Source organism: Aspergillus alliaceus, assembly GCF_009176365.1.
Source record: "Aspergillus alliaceus strain CBS 536.65 unplaced genomic scaffold BDW43scaffold_1, whole genome shotgun sequence".
Lineage (NCBI taxonomy): Eukaryota > Fungi > Ascomycota > Eurotiomycetes > Eurotiales > Aspergillaceae > Aspergillus > Aspergillus alliaceus.
In genome coordinates, this window is record NW_022474684.1 from 544,965 (window position 1) to 564,362 (window position 19,398).

At 46.4% G+C, this 19,398-nt stretch overlaps 5 protein-coding genes across 5 annotated transcripts; 3 read left to right on the top strand and 2 right to left on the bottom strand.

Annotated features, from left to right (window-relative positions):
* BDW43DRAFT_258150 (uncharacterized protein) lies at positions 1 to 437 on the top strand. The gene has a single exon (XM_032039950.1). The coding sequence runs from the start codon at positions 62 to 64 to the stop codon at positions 257 to 259; it is 198 nt and encodes a 65-aa protein (XP_031906297.1). The 5' UTR covers positions 1 to 61; the 3' UTR covers positions 260 to 437.
* Positions 438 to 5,629: 5,192 nt separating this feature from the next.
* Positions 5,630 to 7,134, top strand: BDW43DRAFT_5396 (homeobox domain-containing protein). The gene is made up of 3 exons (XM_032050221.1): positions 5,630 to 5,827; positions 5,903 to 6,592; positions 6,653 to 7,134. Exons 1-3 carry the CDS (start codon positions 5,723 to 5,725, stop codon positions 6,821 to 6,823), a joined length of 966 nt encoding a protein of 321 aa, XP_031906298.1. The 5' UTR covers positions 5,630 to 5,722; the 3' UTR covers positions 6,824 to 7,134.
* Positions 7,135 to 7,617: 483 nt separating this feature from the next.
* BDW43DRAFT_258163 (uncharacterized protein) lies at positions 7,618 to 8,735 on the top strand. The gene has a single exon (XM_032039951.1). It carries the CDS (start codon positions 7,802 to 7,804, stop codon positions 8,162 to 8,164), a length of 363 nt encoding a protein of 120 aa, XP_031906299.1. The 5' UTR covers positions 7,618 to 7,801; the 3' UTR covers positions 8,165 to 8,735.
* A 2,730-nt stretch (positions 8,736 to 11,465) lies between these two features.
* BDW43DRAFT_258164 (uncharacterized protein) lies at positions 11,466 to 12,713 on the bottom strand. Its single transcript, XM_032039952.1, has one exon. It carries the CDS (start codon positions 12,446 to 12,448, stop codon positions 11,789 to 11,791), a length of 660 nt encoding a protein of 219 aa, XP_031906300.1. The 5' UTR covers positions 12,449 to 12,713; the 3' UTR covers positions 11,466 to 11,788.
* A 1,011-nt stretch (positions 12,714 to 13,724) lies between these two features.
* BDW43DRAFT_5423 (FAD binding domain protein) lies at positions 13,725 to 16,644 on the bottom strand. Its single transcript, XM_032050224.1, has 3 exons — positions 16,322 to 16,644; positions 14,326 to 16,244; positions 13,725 to 14,266 (listed from the first exon to the last, which is right to left on the bottom strand). The coding sequence occupies exons 1-3, from the start codon at positions 16,323 to 16,325 to the stop codon at positions 14,255 to 14,257; spliced, it is 1,935 nt and encodes a 644-aa protein (XP_031906301.1). The 5' UTR covers positions 16,326 to 16,644; the 3' UTR covers positions 13,725 to 14,254.
* Positions 16,645 to 19,398: the final 2,754 nt, after the last annotated feature.

Genomic DNA, 19,398 nt, shown 5'->3' on the forward strand with positions numbered 1-19,398 from the left:
AAGAATCCACCAGACCAGAGTCTCTACCATACGGAATAATACCACTCGCTCTGGGAGAAAGATGGTGACGGGGAGATGCGATCTATGGTTGGCGCTGCGAGATCGAGCATTGATCGCCGCCCTTGTTCCATCCCTGCACGATCTTTGTCTGGCAATTGAGGGAGAGCACCGCACTAAACCAAGAGGGGGAGGGAATATTCTTTTTTTCTTCTTTTTTATATTTTTTTTTACTCTCTTTGCGTGTGTGTGTGTCAGGTAGACTTAGTGTGAAGCCCCTCCCTAGTGGCGTTGACCTGTCCCGGAATCCCCCTTGACAAGAGGTGGTGGGTGACTTCTGTAATGTATGGATGGATGTCTGTACTGTACGTCACCTGCGGCCATGGTTGGTTTCTCGAAAAGAAATTAACCATGATCCCCAGCCGGTATGGTAGAATACATGGGTTCATCTATTATTTCATATCGGAGTAACTTACGATCTCTATGTATGTACAATACCAGAAAGGTGAGATAGTGAAGAATATATGCATGATGCTTTACGTCCAGGCCTCTTCAGGAAGGAGATTAGACACCAAACTGTCCCTTTGCATCATTGAAGCTGCCCCCAAGACCCAAGCGCAGCGTTGGAAACTAGGTGTAGGTCACTAGTTGTATGTACTATATTTTGACAAATCATTCCTAATGAGCGGCAATCCACCTAACAACCGTCCCTAGCCACGAGGGCAGGTCATTTTAGGCCAGGAATATGACTGGCGGCATTGTTCGGTTAAAGCTTATTTGCTGATGGATCAGCCGAATGCGAAAAGATTAATTATTGAGGATTCAATCTTCATTTCTTTGGTTGAACCAAAGTACGCTCCCGGGGTTTCTACCCTCTCGAGAAAGCGGGCAATCCTCATCTAAGATAACACCGGGAATTATTGCCATCAGGCAGAAGCCTTGCTTATTTATGATAAGAGATCGGAATTGGATTGACGGAAACTTGCCGAGAAGGCTGATCCTGTTAACTTTCGACTAACCCTAAGATCCGTCCACTTGGATAAATTACCTACTTTTAATTCCAGGTCTCGGCTTTTGACATGGGGCTGACAGACGAAGTTCCAGATCGGAGAGGAAATTGAAACAAGGAGATGAAGAACAAAATTAGCTATTGAAAGCCTCTGAGCGAGGGAATGATTGGAGGATGACGGCGTGACTTGGTTCCTCAGGCACAGGTGTGCCAATTCGAGGGGACTAGCGCACATGCATCAAAGTCGATCCTTGCCCAGGCAGGTCAGATTTTGACAACTGACATACTAACTCCTTATGAATAAAATAAAACAAAACCCTTGGAATTAACTGTGAAATTTCTCCCAAGTAGAACCAATGACTCGGGCCTGTCTGATGGGCGGCTTACCGATCGTCCATCCCAGTGGAGCACGTCATGGACCTGTGAGTGGTGAACCGAGTTGACCCGCGCGCTAAGGATTCCTACTTCATAATTCATCCCCATCGCGACTCCATTTTTCAGCTTTCTTTCAAGGGGATCTCGTGGGCCTTGCTTGGTAAGTTATCGCGACCCCAAGTTGACGAAACTGGGGCCTTAATAATTGGGGGGTGGGGGTGGGGGGCGTTCTTACGCATATACTCCGTAGACTATATACATTGAGGGAAAGAAAAACTTTTCCCCAACTATATGAATCGGTGAAATCTCGATACAAATTACGAATACCTAGCCACTCTGGGTCTCCCTCGCTGTCATCTTGTACAACTTCATCTGGTTGTCCTTTAAAATATGGAGCTTAGAGTTCCGGTGATCCATCGATCAGGCAACCCGAAGTTTGGGACTAGCAATCCCTCGTGGTGCGGCCTATCCATGGGGAAAGGGCCAATCTCAAACAGCCTTTCTGATTTGACGTTGTCATATTCGCGCTCCGAAAGCCTATACGATACGATAGAATCAGCACCCGAGGGTTACCTGATATTAATCAACACACTCTCTTCCTTTCATCTTCTTATGACGGCACGTCAATTTTCCCCCTCCTACCCAACCCCCTGGCTGGCGACCTGAGATGTCATATGCACGGGGCAATGAATCTTGCATATTAATAGGTGGTCACACCAATCATATCCAGCCACTCCTCCTTGTCATCCGCATGAGCTGGTGAAGTTAGGTACCTATAGTTTCCTGGTTTTCTTGTCACACTTTACTTCCTTGGAGGGCCACGCTTACTGTACTGTATTGTACTTACAAAGCACCCGATCTTGGGATTATTGGAACAGGGAAATAGTCTAATGGCGGACATATGGAAATCAGAGCAATAATTCCCCGCCCTTCTGAGCAAGGCGGCGTTGATACTACTTTCATTTACCAGAAGGGGCGAAAAAAAAATTTTTGAATGAAGGGAAAAAAAGCCTTTTGTTTTAGGTTGAAAAAGATCTGACGTACAGTGACGGAAGCCAGATACCGACGTGGATCCAGGCTGAACACCCTCGATTGCAGCTCGTCTCAAAGGGAAAAGGGAAGAAGTGGGGAGTTTCATGGCGAAGAACACCCTCGGCGATCGGATCCCTGAGGACCTGACCTGGAAGTTGGGAACATATTGTCAACAAGCCAAGACTCAAGTCTCTGTCAACCAACTCACACAGCCTTGCCCCCCTTGTCGGGCTTGAACTCTGTTTGCCTGTCAGTCACATTGTTACCCAGTGTGATATCTTAACGAGCGTCCCGATCGAACATGCCCGTTATGAATTAATTGCCTTGCAGCGGGAATGATGCGGGAGCGGCAGCCATTGCCGTCGGTGTTCACATCACCTTGCAGGTTGTGCTAGGTATGCTACATAATTTCGCCTACCACACCCACTGTCTAGGATAAGCTACGATTTTGTGATCTCCAGTAAATGGTTGTCCTCAGCGTCCATGACACAACCTGCGATGCCCTCCAGTGGATCCAACCCAGTGAGGGACATCCGATGATCTCTTCCCACTTTTATTTTTTTTATTTTCCCTTGTTTAAGAATTTTTATTTAAAATTTCCAATTGTTTGGGATGAGAAGAACTGTATCTTTTTTTTTTTTCTTGGGGGAAAATCAAATTCCGTGGGCACGCCCCACTACTACTTGGAACTTCCCTCCCAGATTCCTCTTCGCTTTTAGACTTCGCAGCCATTCCTGCTCCGGACGCTCTGTGACAAAAGTTACTTTGTTTCCTTACGCCTGCGGGCTACGGAGTACATTGTTCTCATAATAACAGTAGTATGTACCTTCGTAGGACTGAGCCACCCGGGGGAATACAGGTGGTACTCTACATACGTACATATTTGATAGAAGGGCCTAGTTCTTTGTTTGGAATTCGCGGACCGCATATATGTGATGGAACACTTTTCCGTCGAATTTTCATTGCTTGGACTGACTCGAGTGGCATGTTTAGTACTTTTTTCCTTTTTCGCCTCCTATTGATTACGGTGTCCTTTTCTCCACTTCGACCATAACGTCAATACTCGGGTGGATATAACTTCGAATCAATGAAAAGCTAAGGACATAGACTAAAAGTTGCACATGGCTTGGCGGCACAATGTCATTGAGAGAACACTTAACCAAAGTTGGTATAGCGACTTTGGAGGGGGACGCAGTGTTTCGAAAAACGAGAACTAAGCCATTAGCTCGTTTCTGGAAGTCCACTAGTCATGAACTTCCTGCGACTGTGGGATCGGGGTTTCAGCCATGTTTTGTGGCTTGGTGTGGCCCTAAATCTTAGCGATGCTGTCATCTCATGTTTGACGTGCAATAATAAAGTTATAGAGTTAGTATAGTAATTAATGATGATAATGATGATATTGAACAATCCGTGTGTGACTGCGCGGATAAATAAACCGAAAAGTAAACATAGCACTATCTCCAATTAGTCCAAGAAGACAATGTGGCAGTTATGGATTTGAGGAATAGTAATAGGTGTTTTGGAAATTAACCCTTTCCGAGAAATAGGGCGGCAATGAAATCTCATACATACATCTAGACATACATACTTACATACAAGCGGAGAACATTCATACAGGACCCCCATGAAATTAAATAGGGCACAGACAGGCAGTCAGACCTACATATTTAGTCCAAAGGAGATGGTTGACAATGTACACACACTACAGGGTGCTTGTTCCTCTGAACTGTTCTTCTGCAACGCCACCTACACGATCGGATATCCTATCCTATCCTATCTCGCCGTTCTTTTTTTGTTATTTTATTTTTTTATTCCCCCCTCCTCCCTTTTCCCCCCACCCCTTCTTCTTACCCTTCCCTCTTTTATGTTCACTGGCTATTCTGGGACCCTCCGATGTCATCTCCATTTTATTTGGTATCTGCACCCGAGTTAGGAAATCACTTCCAGATCCCTTGGACCCATCTGTCAAGACAACCTTAAGAATCGACGACCTGATAGGGTCAAAATAAAAAAAATAAAAAAAAGAGAAAAGAGAGAAAAAGAAAACGAAAATAGAATTCAATTAACGGATAGATAAATTATTCGGTTTTGATAAATCGTAAAACTCTCCTAGTTGGAAAATTTTTCTTTTTTACTATTTTATTTCTTTCCTTGGGAACCGGCCCCTCTTTCTCGTTTTCCTTTCCTTCTCAGCCTGCGCATGCCTTTTGGATACCGACGGAGGGAGTGACGGTCGACGGTAGTTTGTGGCTCGTCTCCACTCCCACCCACGATCGTCGCTTTATTTGGATCCCTGTTGCTGCGTCTTTCCATGGATGGCATAGTCAATATGGAACTGGCTCTCACGGGGAGAGCCTGATTGCCTGGTTTATTACCCAAAGATTTCATTCAGTCATTTTTTGGTTTCCAGGTAGGTCTTGCAGGACTTTCGGAGAGAGTAGCGTGCATAACGAAATTGTCAGGGAAATTTTTTTGTTTTTATCTCAGTCTCTAAGAGCAGAATTGGTTTCTCTTTTGGCTCTTATTTGGTTTTTGATGTTTTGAGACATGATTTCGAGTCAAATGATAGATAAAGAAAAGACAAGCCCAAGATTAAAAATACTCGGGGGGGAGGAAAGAGAAGAAAATAGGAAAAAAAAGAGTCTTGAACAACCTTTTTTATTTTTATGTTTTATTTTATTTTAATTTTATTTTCTTTCTTCTTTTTTTTTTAATTATTTTGAATTTTTATTTTCTATTTCTAAAAGAGAGATCTGGTCCACTCGAAACCAGATCCAATTGTTGAGCTTGCCTCCCTCCTTACCTTGCATAACCTTGGTTCAGCTGTCTCCATCGTCATCGTGAGCGGCAATGTCAAGCTACTCTTAATTCAGCTCTTGGTAGTATAATAGTTACTACTATTATATTATTTGTTCGCCCATGTCTCCTCTATTCCTTTCCCAAACTCTTCTCAGAATTCTTATCTTCATAAGGTTTACTTCGCCCACTTGTCGGTTGCATCCATCTCTCTTTCTCCCCCTAATACTTTATATCCCCTCCTTTACATTCTTCTATCACTCTGTTCCTTCATTCCCCGGAAACTATATCGCCATTCCGCACCCACGCTCACTATCGCATCGGTGATCTAAACGGCTGCATTCGCCGAAATTCTTACCAATCACCGGTAGCTTGGGTTATAACAGAGCCGCAGGCCGGCTATATTTTGTGCGATTATTTAAACCTCGAAACTCGACCCTCTTTGTAGCTACGCAGAAGTGGGTGGTTCTTGCCTATTCGTCACCATACCGCCTCCCACAACAGTTCTTTTCTATGTCCCAGTCCCGTGAATTGGGCAAGGGTTCTGAGAAAATGGCCATTTCGTACGCGAGTGGGCTACCGGCCGATCACGCTCAGGTCCTTCCCTCCTTTAGAGAGGTGAGTTCTTGAAACCGTCCTTGACCCAATCCTGGCGCAATAAATTTCATGCAGAGGCTAACCGGTCACCGATAGCTACTTCCGCCTCACCTTCACGATGAAATTGAGTCGACTTCATATTTCAGTGCTCGCCAACATTCGCGCGAGCGTCCTACATCAGCGAATCGCGACATGGCTTCCCAACCCAGACCTTTGTCCGGAGACTTCGGTCCTATCCAACCGCAACTAGGGAGGAACGCGCCTCAGTACCCTTCTCGTGGCCCAAGCCCTATTCTGCCGCCAATCCGGGATCTTCAGTCACTGCCAGAACGGGGTGCAAATGCGTCGACTGCCCCATTCCCAGATACTAGGGCGCTTTCGCGACCTGATCCATTTGCGGCTGCGGCACAGGAATTTCGGGGGAGACCTGCAGCCGTGCATGGCTTTACTTCAGCCAATCGACCCGGGCCAATGGGCGAGAGGGGTGGCGCGGACGCTTACAATGGACCGACTGTCATGCATAACCAGGTGGCTTATCCTTATCCGATGGCCTACCAGAGTGATTCCGAACAGACCTCCCCACAGGGCGTGTCGCATGCTCAGCCTTCTAATTTTGGCATCTTGGGCGATTCGATTGATTCAAAGAACAAACGCAGGCGGGGAAACCTTCCCAAGCCGGTAACTGACATCCTACGGGCCTGGTTCCACGAGCATTTGGATCACCCTTATCCCAGCGAGGAGGATAAACAAATGTTCATGACCCGCACCGGGCTCACTATTAGCCAGGTAATACATATCAAGGAATCATATCCCGTCCTAATTTCCCGTACTAACACCATTGTATAGATCAGCAATTGGTTCATCAATGCAAGAAGACGACAGCTCCCTGCGCTCCGAAATCAGATGCGGACCGGAGGAAGTGATCTCGACTCCCAACGCCAGTCGCCCTTTAGCGATATGGACCACGCCTCTTCGGAATCCATGCCCTCTCCCAACCAGCTAGCCTCTACGAGGTGAACCATCATGGTTATCCTTTGCCTCTATCTGAAACAACGTTACTCCGACCGAGCCCAACTCTTCTACTTTGGAAATCATGGACAATTATGAGAGGGACCGACCGTATTTCATTTCATTTTTTTATTATTTCCTCTTTCCTCCTTGGAACACGATCACGAGGCAGATGCAGTACATCATCATGAGTCATGGGACAGAGGTTGTCAAAACCGCATAGACGTACGAGATCTGGTTGACGAATCTCCTTTTACCGACTTAATATTCTTATCGTTTTCTCAAATGAGCCGAGTGACATCGACGAGATCATTTTGATACCCTCTATCATTTCACTAATCAAGTTTCTACCTTTTGCATGAAAGCAACACGCGGTGGTTATGAGCGTGAATTATGACGTCTGGGAAGGATCTCAATTACTCAAGCCACGGGCGTTTTTCTAATATTTTGGGGTATTTTATTGCTATTTTGATCTGGATTATTGCATTCTAGGTGTTTGGATTTTTCTGTTTCTTTTCCCTCGCGCTCTACACAATAACTGGTACCTTGCTTAGGCTTCCTTAGTTTTTTTTTTTTGGGTTTTCGAGACGAGACTTCGCTTGATGAGGATCAAGCATCTGAATGACATTCCATGTACAGTATCAAGTATGGTTTTCATGGCAGCATACTAAGGGTTAGAATGTTTTTCTTTTGTTTCTCAAGGCTTTTGGACTTGGAATTTTTGTTGATAGACAAAACGGGACATTTGGTCCCTGAATATTTAATTGATAGATTGGAAATTACTTTTTTTTTTTTTTTTTTTTTTTTTTTGTTGCGGCATATTGCACTTCTCCCTCGACCTTTCCATTTTTTGGACATGACCCTTTCATCGGCCTGCCATACCACGGTTTACTTGTCTAAATTTCAAAATCTTGGTTACCAGGGAACTCTCGATGTCGATTACCATTAGAGTAACATGTCCGCTGCAGATCCTGTCAGGAAATATGGATGACCAGGGCGACAAAGCTAGTTTCGAATAAGTCTCGATGGCGCGAAGGAATGACCATGGAACGACCTGCAACCAGACCCATCGCTATGGAACTGAGGCCGGGTCTCACCGAGCGGCGGATGGAAATCGCGCTGTCACCACGTCATGAGGGATTAGACCCTAAAATTTGGTTCCGACTAGATGGAACAACTCGATTGGGAGCGCTTAATTGCCGGCCTCGTGGCCCGTTCAAGATCCTTTCCCTCACAACTGGGGCTACAGATGAGAGTCGGTCAGCTAGTACCCTAGCTGGAGTAGCATTACTACTACTAGTAGTACTAGATTTGTACTATGTGGCCCCATCCGATCTCTCATGTGGCTGAGCTAGACCATCCATTCATAAGAGGGGGTGGCGCTGTTCTCCCATTCCTCCATGTAATGGAAACAGACAGATACGAGACATGTCGATCACTACGATGCCAACAACTTGCCACCCAATCTTGAGAGAATGAATTACTGACTGTAGGTACTATGCAAGTTCTACCTCTATTGAGTCTTTCCCGTTCTATTTGGATCTTCAGATCGTAGTGTCTGTGCGAGGCGAAGACAAGACAGTGGAGAATGACAGCAATGCTCCAGTACCACCCTATTAGGTTTTCTGACAGTGACACAAAGATCGGTCGCTCATGCACGATGCACGGGGTTGAGTGGACGGGAAGGCCAGTCGGGATCTATCCGATCTATCACATGGCGGTGAATCGGTGTGGCTGAGTTAGTGTGGCGCATTGGGTGGGGGGGAAGACCCGGAATTACTTCGGAATAGAACCATTTTATTAAGGGGTCCAGTAAGTACTTATTATGTCATCATATGAGATCGAAGGAATGCTGCCCAGAGATGCCAAAAATGCAAGTGGGTTTAGGCTGACTTAGGGCTGGGTTCCCAGGTAAACAAACCGAAAAAGGGAACATTGAAACAAAGACAAAGAAAAATAAAATTAAAAAACTAGGAGGATAAAGAGTACACCACGAAATAAATAAATACAAAAAAAAGTCCAACGGTTATGAAGGTGGAGACAACAAATACTTGGCCATTTCAAGCATTCCTGATCTACGGACAAGTGTCTTATTCTGTTAAGGTAAGTAAAGTGGCGCCCTCTTTAACCAGCCGACATGAGATTGACAGAAACCGGTATACCTACATATACAGAACACGGAAAATAGAAAAAGGGCTACTACTCACCTAGTATTGTCAGAGAAATTCCCCTTTGGGTGAGACTGAAAACCAGGAAACCACCCATCTGCACCCCACCACCGAGACACCCGCAGTCGATCTCCCTTCCCTGTCTTGAAAGAGAGATCGCCAAGCCGCGTGAATCGAGCAATTAGCGTTTCCCTTCGGTCCCCTTCACCCTGTTACGGTGAAAGGGGTGGATTGAAAAGAAATCGCCGAGCAAGCCCGATTCATCCCTGCGTACAGGGTTATATTAGGTAGTAGTACTACCGGAAACAGCAGCGTCAGCCTGCAGCACAAGAAAAGTTCGCATCGTAGATGATTGGAATGGAACTTCTTCTGCAAGGTTGGTTTGGGGAGTCGGTAAGGATCATGCAGGACATGATGAGCTCCGTTATTTACTAGGTGAATTAGGGTAAATATTTACATACAGAGTAGAGCCACGCACCAGCCACTATTGAGGTTTTTAGTTGGATCCACTACTATGTTTTTTTCTTATTTTTTCATTTTTACTTTTTTTTATTGTTTTTAATTTTATTTTCATATTCAATTTTTTATCTCCTCCTTTTCTAGTTAACGAATGTTTCTTTTCTTTCTCCGACCCCGTACCTTGGCATGGGTTAGCCATGCTTGCAGCTAATTATTCCTTTGCCCTTGAGTTCAATATACAATATTTTCACCATCAACGCACTATCTATAGAATCAATGGGCCCCCGTTCATCTACTATCCACTAGAGCGAAGTAGCATAAATATATGTACGGTATGTAGAAATGGCCAGATACCCACCATTAATAGAGATACATACATTCCGCGGAGCCAGTCCCATCTGCAACGCTCAGACAGTATCTGAAATCAAGTTTTGTCCAATAGCATCGCCCGGAACCTAGACCCAGCTACAGTGTTGACGAATACTGTGATAACATATGCACTATAGCACCTAAATAGATAGAGACCTAGGTAACCACCGAAGGAGGATCATATCCTCCCTATCTAATTCTACCCACTTTTCTCCCTTAGTACTTACTCCCTTCAATACCCCGTAGATAATCGACCAAACCCCTACGGAAGCACCAGTAATTCCAGCCTAATACCAAAAGCACAGGACATTAAACCCCAACAAAAAGAAAAGAAAACAGGTAAACCAAAAGTACCACCTAAATAGCAATTAGAAAAGCCACAATAAAATACCAAAGTGAAACAAAAAGTGTCACCTGCACAACAACCCCCACCCCACCCACAACCATCACAACCCCCCTACTCCCCTCAAGCAGGGACACAGACATCACCATCCAAGTCCAGCAACCTACCCATCCCCCAATCGAGTTACAGGCATACCCTGCTTACCAGCTGCGCCTTGCAAAATAACGCCGTTCAATTTCTACCCGATGCCTCCCGCATCCCGGTATTCGGGATTTGGGCTAGGGATATATCATATGCGCAGTGTACATGTACGTGCAGGTGCCCAGCGGCCGTGCGTTCGCAGCTCTAGTGCAGGACCTAAGAACTAGTTACTCAAGTCTTACAGAGAGTATTTACTGGATTACATTGCCTAGCTTGCTTATTTGCTGGATTACGGTACCGTAATGTTGCAATTGGTGTCGGTGTCTGTGTCTGTGCTCTGGCATATGTGTTATAAATTTATAATTTGCTGTGCATGATTCATGCGGGTTTGGGTTGCGTCATCTTTTGTTTACCGTTTTATTTTCTTTTTATTTATTATAACTTTTTTTTTTTTTGGAGATTTATGCATTTATGTGGAATACATATATAGAGACTTAATTGTTGGTAAGCTTGGGGGTGTGAAGGGGTCTGTGCGAAGGGGGGGGTTTGTTTTTCTTGCTTCTTGCCTTCTAATTTCCTCTTTCTGTTTCCTGTTTTCTTTTGAGTTAGGCCGGGGTTGTATGTATGTCTGTATGTGAGTTTGAGTTTGGGGTTTGGTGTAGGGGGCCTGAGGTTGGAGTTGGGTCGTTGGTATGCGTTGGTTGTTAGGTAGGGAGATTGAGGGGTATGTTTTGCGGGAATATGTTGGGATTCTTGCATATACTGAAGCTTAGTAGAGGGAAGGGAAGGGATGGTTTGTGCCGTGTAGTGAGTGATGATTCGTTGTTGACGGGTTTATCTTTTAGATAATGTGCCTGGAGTGAACGACATCTGTGGTTACTATCTAGATAGGCTCATATCGGGGGGTGTTTGATCAGGTCTCAGTTTACCTAGCTTGAGGTATATAGGTATATATGTGTCTACTGCTACATAGGATGATACTGTGGACTAGATTCTTATGGCCTACATTGGACAACGGTGGAAGGTGTCTTGTGTGTCCAGTCAGATTCGGATTATAGAAAGTCTTGAAGAGAACCGTGGTCTATGGTACTTCTATCCCGTCTGTCAAGGTTAAGCAACGGTAGTTATATTATACTGTCAGGGTACTCGTCTGGTATATCTCTACTGATATTATATGTCACTCTCGCCCAGGTGTAAGGTAGTTAGCAGGAATGAATAAAATATTATGGCATTTTTTTTGAGTAGTGATGTTAACAATAAAGGATTACACACTGGCAGATTTCCAGAAACCACCTGGTACAGACAGGGAGCGTTGCTCACCTGTGTTGAAACTCCCACCAACGACTTCCTTTTTCATGTTTTCCGACGTTTTTGGTAGAGCAATTAACCCCAGTTGAAGGACTTTCATCCATAACAACCCCCCTAGACATCGATTGTTGAAATACACATACCTACAAACATCGAACACTATCCTCCTGAGCATGAACCAGATAATCACCGAAAACCAAGAGCAGGCTTCTTGTACAGTCGGCCGCCATGCTTAGTATCGATCTCACGGAGATCATGAGTGACATTCTGCCGCAGCTGGTCTCTGATATCAGAAGGCGTCGGTTTTCCCTGCTCATCATGCCACTCAAAGGTTGCGCCATAAAGATGGCGCGCTTTGAACGTAATGAGTATATCATTGTAGATTCGCTTATCACCTCCCTCGCCTTGGCTAACATGCTGCTGGATGGTCTCCCTGACCTCTCTGTCCTCAATCTCCTCTCTGGTCTCGCCCCCAATATCCCGTCCATCCTGCGTGGCCTGAACGAACTCGGCAATCTGACTCCTTTCTCCCTCTAAGTCATCCTCACCAGTCTCACCTATCCGTCCTTCCTCCACAAACTCATAAAACCCATCATCGTTATCATCATCATCATCATCATCATACTCCCACCCCTCACAATCAAAGTAAATCTCAGTAGGATCCCTCATATTGAAAGCCTCCAGCCCAACCCTCCTCAACTCAAACCGATCATCCTCCGCAAACTCTATAACCCTCAAGCATTCCTCCAGAAACCCAGCCATCTGAACCCAGTACTCCCGTTCCGGCGCCCCGGCAGGAATCATAGCCGACTCCGTATAAAAAGAGGCATAGTAAACGTACCGCATATTGCGAAAATAGCTTCAAGTACAGTACGTAAATCTTAAAAGGGCCAACTGGGGCTTCTGGGCCGGTAAAGTAACGTGTCGGTTGAGTGGCTTTGTAGACAGGAGTTCTTTGCCGAACAAGTGCTTTGTTTGGATTGCTTTGTTTTGTCTCTAGGGTCTTTATGTTGGTCTTGTTTGACTGGGTATGGGGTTATTGAGGCTCAGAAGTGTGAAGGTCGATGATCAGGTTTGAAAGGGTTCACACGGACTGTGATTTGGTTGCCGACAGATTCTGGGTCTTTGGGGTTAGGAATATGAGATCTATATAGGGGTTTTAGGGCTGTGGCATGGTAGATTAATTGAATTTGAATTGTGCATTCTTTGATAGGGGTTTTTCCTTTGTTTGTCTTGGGGTTTTTAGTGAAGGATTCAATCATTTGGCCTGCACGCCGAGAACTGGGAGAGGTTTTGGTTTGGATAGAGGGGTCGATTGTTGGAATTAATGGGATCTTGGGAGGGGGGGAAATATCTTTGTGAGTGCATTCACCTTTGGGAAAGGTTTTACTATTATGGATTGGGGGTTAGGTATTGTGTTTCTCTTTGCTTTTCTTGGGTGGTTTGGATTCTGTTGTCGGGTTCTGGGGGTTTGGATGTTGTTATTATTTGGGGGGATGGGTGTTGGAGAGTGAAAATGTGTCTAGGATTGATCTCTAATGTCTTATATCTATATCTATAGGAGTATAGGCAAGAGATATGTTCAGCACAACTTGATACATCGATATTTGTGTATACTAGACTAGGAGTATCCTTCAGTCGTCTAGTTCGCGGCAATTATTTATGTCGCCTCATGGGTAGGACTCGCCTTCGGCAGACAATGACCTCCCGAAAGCCTCGACCGAAGTCCATCACAGCAGAAACAAAGAAGCTTAGCCATTCTCTCCCATTAACCATGGCCCTGGCAGCCCTAGACTCGGCTCTGAGTAGAGACACCGACAGTATCCTTGCTGGATGTCACTATTTCTGGTGATCAAGTGATGTAACTTCATAATATCGTTGGTCGTTGTTCTTTGTTATGAGATTGGGATAAATACAGAATGGGAAATGGAATGGTGAATTGCTGGATGCGGTATATATATATATGTATATTTGCCGGGCCCGGTAGACTAGATTATATTAGCAGCTACTCCTATTTAGTGCTTATATTTTGCTGTATTCAATGCCCTGGGTTTTGCGTATAATTAACGGCTTATCTATTGATGTTAGTCATTAGGGCTAGAGTGAATCTAAATTCTGGAATCCTCTGTATGATTTAGTCAAACAATAAATTTATAGTTTGGAACACGGTTGTTTGTTAATCGAGGTTGTTGTTGATCGTCACTTTAAAGGAGAACTAGGGCTTGTATGATACTGGGATTTGTATATGGCACGCAGTTTTCCTCAATGATAGCTACTAGGTAAGGTCTTTCCTCGCTTATGGAGAGCATAGATCATTAGAATCGATTTCAGGGTTCATACTAGTAGGTATAGTGAATATATATATATATATATATATAGTACAGTATAATTCAGGAATGTAGGAATGTCGATTTGGTATTGCTACCAAGCTAATCTATGATGCAAACCATAGTTTTGACGGAAATAAAAAACCTGGCTCAACCAGGGAAGAAACAGAAAACCACCCCGCTAATTACAAGCAAACAAAAGCAAACGATGTACTTAACCCAGTAAATCCGAACAATATCCATCGCGTGAGTTACAACATAGTACGAAGACCCAAATGTATGACAGCCGAGTTCAACTCAGCTCTTGAGAAAGATATATATGCCATCACCAAGTTTCCTAGGGATCGTCGTTAGTCAAGTGTTCGCGTCACTATGAGAGAAGAAAGATTGACTTACAGCAATGTACTGACCAGCTTCCTTCTTGTTGTCCCAGAACAACTTCGCTTCCTCCTCATTCAAGTTGCCCTTGGCCATAGCTACATCGACAAGAGCAGCCTCAACGCCCTCACCCATACCCTTTCCGCTACCACAGACGAAGACACGTCCGTCCAGGGCATTGATAACGTACCACACCAAGTCAGCTTGATGACGGACCTCTTCCTGAACGTATCTGCTCTCGCCACGGCGGCTCTGGACCACAGTTCGCACCTTCTCCTCATCGACGCCCCACTCGCCTCGGTAGAGCTCGTCCAGGAGGGAATCGCGCACACCTTGCAGCACCCACACCTTGTTGGCGCAGTTGGCCGACTGCAAACGGCGCTGAACGAAACCACGGAAGGGGGCAATACCCACGCCGGCACCAATGAGGAGCATCGGGCCGTCCGAGGCAAACCGCTTGGCCAATGGGTTGGCCATCAGCCCCCGGAACATGGGGACATGGAGGTTGAGAGTTTGAGGGTCGATGCCCTGTCGCTCCGCCTCCATCACTTGCCGTGCCAGCCGTTCAAGGTATCCAGATCCTACACCAGTTCGCAATCCGCCCTTCCAGTCCTTGGACTCTGCCACCGTAACGGCAACTTCGACAAGACGGCGGGATTGGCCGCCCTTTTGGCCGCAGGAGAGGAGAGGGTCTTGCGACAGAGAGTAGAAACGGGGCATCAAAGTGTTAAGAACGGAAAGAAGGTGGTCCAAAGGTGGGTGAGAGGAGGGGAATGCGTGCAGCAGTTGGGACACTGACACATGTGAGGCGGTGCGAAGATCGCAGAAGGCACCCTGCCCCTGAGCTGAGGCGAGGAACATGAGGATCTTCTTCTCGTTTGGCTCGCTGGCGTACTCGGCCAGCAGGCGGAACAGGTCCTTCGAGGGTGCGTAACTCTGAATGTCCGAGCACCAGTTCAGGAGCTCCCTCCGAGTAGTGATCAATTCTCGAGCTTGCTCGTCGCCCCAGATCGTGGGCCACCGGCCCGTGGTAGTGCGCACTATGATCTTCTTATCACGGATCGACTTGGGAACTCCAAGGCAGTTGAAGATATCGTCGACCTCTTCCTGTTTGTTCATGGGACACACACCGATTGCGCCACCAACGACGAAGTCGACGTTGCCACTTTCTGCGGGGTAGTCGGTCACGTCGATGTCGAAGTGGTAGGTCCGCTTTTCAGCGCCCGATCCGGTGAGCTCTCGTGCATGGTAAAGCGGAGCACGATACACATTGTATGGGGGATGAGGCTGGACAAACGGGGGTGGGTGATCCTCAGGTCCCAGTTTCATCTCGACCGCCGATGTAGGGATAGCGGCAAAAGACACCGTCTTTGCTGGAAGGTCCACAACGTCGGTGAGCTCACTGTCCACGGTAAGGAGATCGACGTTCAGTTTGAGGGCATCGTAAGCCTTATTCTGAGGCGGAGTAATAAGAATTCCGGAGACTGGTCCGTCACTTCTGATCAGAGGCTGACTACGGCAGCATCCTCCGCCACAACACAGAGGTTGGATCTTCTGCGTTCCTGGGGCACCGACATTTTGCAGAACCCGTCTCATATCAGCAGAGTTCTGGGAAATGAGCACGGTAGAGGCTCGTCGTCGATGTCCAGTGCCATTTTCCTCGGACTTTTTCTGGGCTACCTCTTCAGCGTCAGACTGAGGCTCAGTAGGGAGAGTCGATGGAGTCTCTGAGCTGGGAGTGATGTCGGTCTCCGATAGAGAGACATTGAAGTTCAGATCGGTGATCGACAATGACCTCACGCCGCGAGGTTCTTCTGGCACCGGGTTATCCGGGTGCGAGGTGGACGACACGGGAATGCCATGGTGGTCGCCATTGGGATTATGAGAGGTCTTTGACACCGCCGTGGGCCTCGGCGGTGGTGAAGGAACGGCGTGCACTGTGAAAAGAGACAAATGTGAGCTACCAGGTCAATGTCACCAATTGGCCCTAAACGGTCACAGTGGAGAGTCATACCCATTGGATCGATAGGTAATTGATACAATACAGATGTAAATAGTTGTTGGTAAAGGATTGGCCGGATCAATCGAGAACTGGAGACAAGAGACGTGATGATTGCAGTGCCGGACGTGGTATGAACTTATGAAAGGGCCAGGTGGATAAAGGGGAGGACCAAGCCAAGCGGTTTGGGAATGGTCTTAATTAGCGAAGTGGAAAGACAATGACCGTTTGACACCGGAAGGATCAGGAGAGCAAATCGGAGGAGTGGACAAGAGTGGGAGGAAATTCTTGGACCTGGGGCAGAACACTGGCGCCGGGAGAATGGTTCCGTTGACGCTATGAAATGGAGCGGATCAGCTGAGGGCCGATCATTCGTCTTTTATGGAATGGTGATTGATCTCAATCGCAATTCCAGAACAGGTAAATGAAGTGGACTGAAGAAGGGAAAGAATCAAGGAGGTAAAAAAGCAAAAGATTGTCGAGGGGAGGGAAAACAGGTCTAGCAAGACCGGAACGGGGCAACTGAAATCAGATAAGAAAAATGAAATACATAAGAATGATGTTGAAAAGGAAAAAAGCGAGAAAAAGTCTTGCCACTCATTTTTTCCATCCGCGGTGAGTAAAATGTCATTACGCTACTGGTACCGATTGTAACGTTTACCCACTTCCGGGCAACCGGGGACACGACACTTTCTTTTTGAAGCAGAAACATGATCTTGAATCTCTGGCAAACAAAATTTTACTCCAAAAGTACCGCTGCTTACTATCTCTGTTGGATAATAGGAGGAGAACGAGACTAGATCTCCGTGGAGATGACAAGTGTTCAGCCAGATCTGCAGCTAAGCGGAACATTTTACTCAAGCGGGGAAGCAAACGCGCAGTCAGAGGATCGGAAAAGAGCGGTATGTCCAGCAGTGTTGGAAACCTGCTGAGCGATGATTCTCCGGTTGATTTCATTCTTATTGATCGGGCAGAATACTTTCAATCAGGCCCTCATAACTATCTCCACGTAGAATGATTGACGAACAAGAACTCTTTGACAGAACGGGAGGAGGTACCGGTCTGTAACGGATGAGTAGCCGAATAGATTACCAATCTAATCAGATCCGGTTGCTATCCCTTTCGGCGTCCGTCCTCGGCTAAACATTTGACGTCCAAAGTCCCTCCACCCGAGGCTCTTATGATTATCAGAATAATACACTGTAGTTTAAGGTGCAGAGCAACAACCATGCCTCTTATTAGTGTTCGCTAATAGAATCACAGGTGCCATTTTCATTTGTAAACCCCCTCATTGTTGGGTTGCCTTTCAGTCCGGGATTGCACGTGATCCACAAAGGGATGGTTCCAGATCAGATAACTAGTGGATGGCGCCGTTCTCTTCCGAGTCATCACCCCACGCCGGAAGCATTCGACACGAACCTCCTGAGAGAGAAAGGAGAATGTTCCCTCAGTCACCCCTTTGGAATCATTATACTTTTGTGATCATTCCACCCTCCCCTCCATTTTAACTCCAGCCAGATCATCTCCGTATTCGCAGCCTTGTATGCCCGGGATCGACGTGCTTTGTATCAATCAGTGGGGCGCGCGCCGATGTCGGCGAATGGATCATATCAATCAGATAGCGATTAGTTTGGGTAGGAGCTATTTCGAGTTTTCCGGGGTTGCTCGTCGTTTCCGCTTCTAGGTTTCAGTACACAATATTAGACAATTTAGACACGCTGCTTCTGCAGGGACTCACACTTCCTCTTTAGCCTTAGGTGGTTCCCGTTTATGCCCAACAAAATGACGCTTCTGATCTCCTCCACTTTCTTCTTCAGGTTTCTGGAAGGTCTACAGGTTTTCCAGATGGTGACTCTTCCATCAGCTATGGGGCGGATTGCGTTCCGTCTCAGATGTATCCCTCTGGACCAGTCTTATAATTAAATTCACGACCTGCCCCTTAAGTTTGATAGACGATTCCGCATGCAAGTTTTGCATTTAGCGGCATATTGAAATACCTCGAAGTTTGGAATGTGTGCACACCTGTATCTTAGATGTCGCAGGTCGCGCATCGCATCCCGGTGTTAAGAAACGATTCAAGTGCCAGCAGGGTAAGGAGGACGGTACAGTTACGAAATTATCTGAAGCGGCCGGGTCATCCCTGTCTCGGCTTATCTGATCTTCCTAGTAGGACCGGTCGTCTGGGACAAGACAGGCTAAGCAAGGGATGGTTCGTTAAGGCCCACTAAGAGCTCTCCACCGTCAAATTTCTTTCCAATCTTGTGAAAAACCTATTTTCCACTTGGCCCCATTTGAGGGAAATTCTCCCTGCCTTCTCTACCCTGTATGAAGAGCAAAACGACTGGTCCTAAGCTAGGGAAAACAAGATTTTCTGTACGGAATGGTTTGCATTTAGCAGTCATCCAAGAGTACAGAACGCCTACAAGTCCTCTGCCCTCTCTTCGACCTCGTTCAACCCCCTTCCTGATCTCCCCTTGCTAGACACATATGATCCACGGTGGTATGAGATCAGAAATTAAAATATCCCTTGACTGATACCACTATGTGCAATGCGTCCTGCATGCCGACCTCTGACAGCTGACGAGGATTTTACGTCTGCCGGCATCCTTCCAATCACACTCCAAATCCTCAAACCAACCCCCTTGCAAGACAAACAGCACCAAAGACGTTCCACCGGCGCTTCGCTTCTCATCCCGACTAAAGTCCACGTAAGATGGAAATCTGATTCCGTTCCTCCCCATAGCGGTCAGACTGCAGAAGCTGAGCCTTGGTATTCCCGCGTTGGTCATAAGCGGCTCGAAGCGGCTGCTTCCCCGGCTCTAATTATTCTGAATCAGGCATATTAACAGACTTATATCGCCGAATAGCATCCATCCTAGTGTTCTATCGGATAGCCCACATCGGTTCTAGAACTCGCTGCAACCCGGATCTAATTTAGGGCTGTTAGTAGTATCCGTAGTGAAGCCGCCAATGCTCCACGTAATCCGCCTCTTCATAATGAGTTATAGTTGGTCTGGCAAGGCTCGGGTTCTGGGCTCCGCGTATTTGATTTGCCGGTATTGGTTCTTTTGTTATAGCGAGAAGGGGGCCGC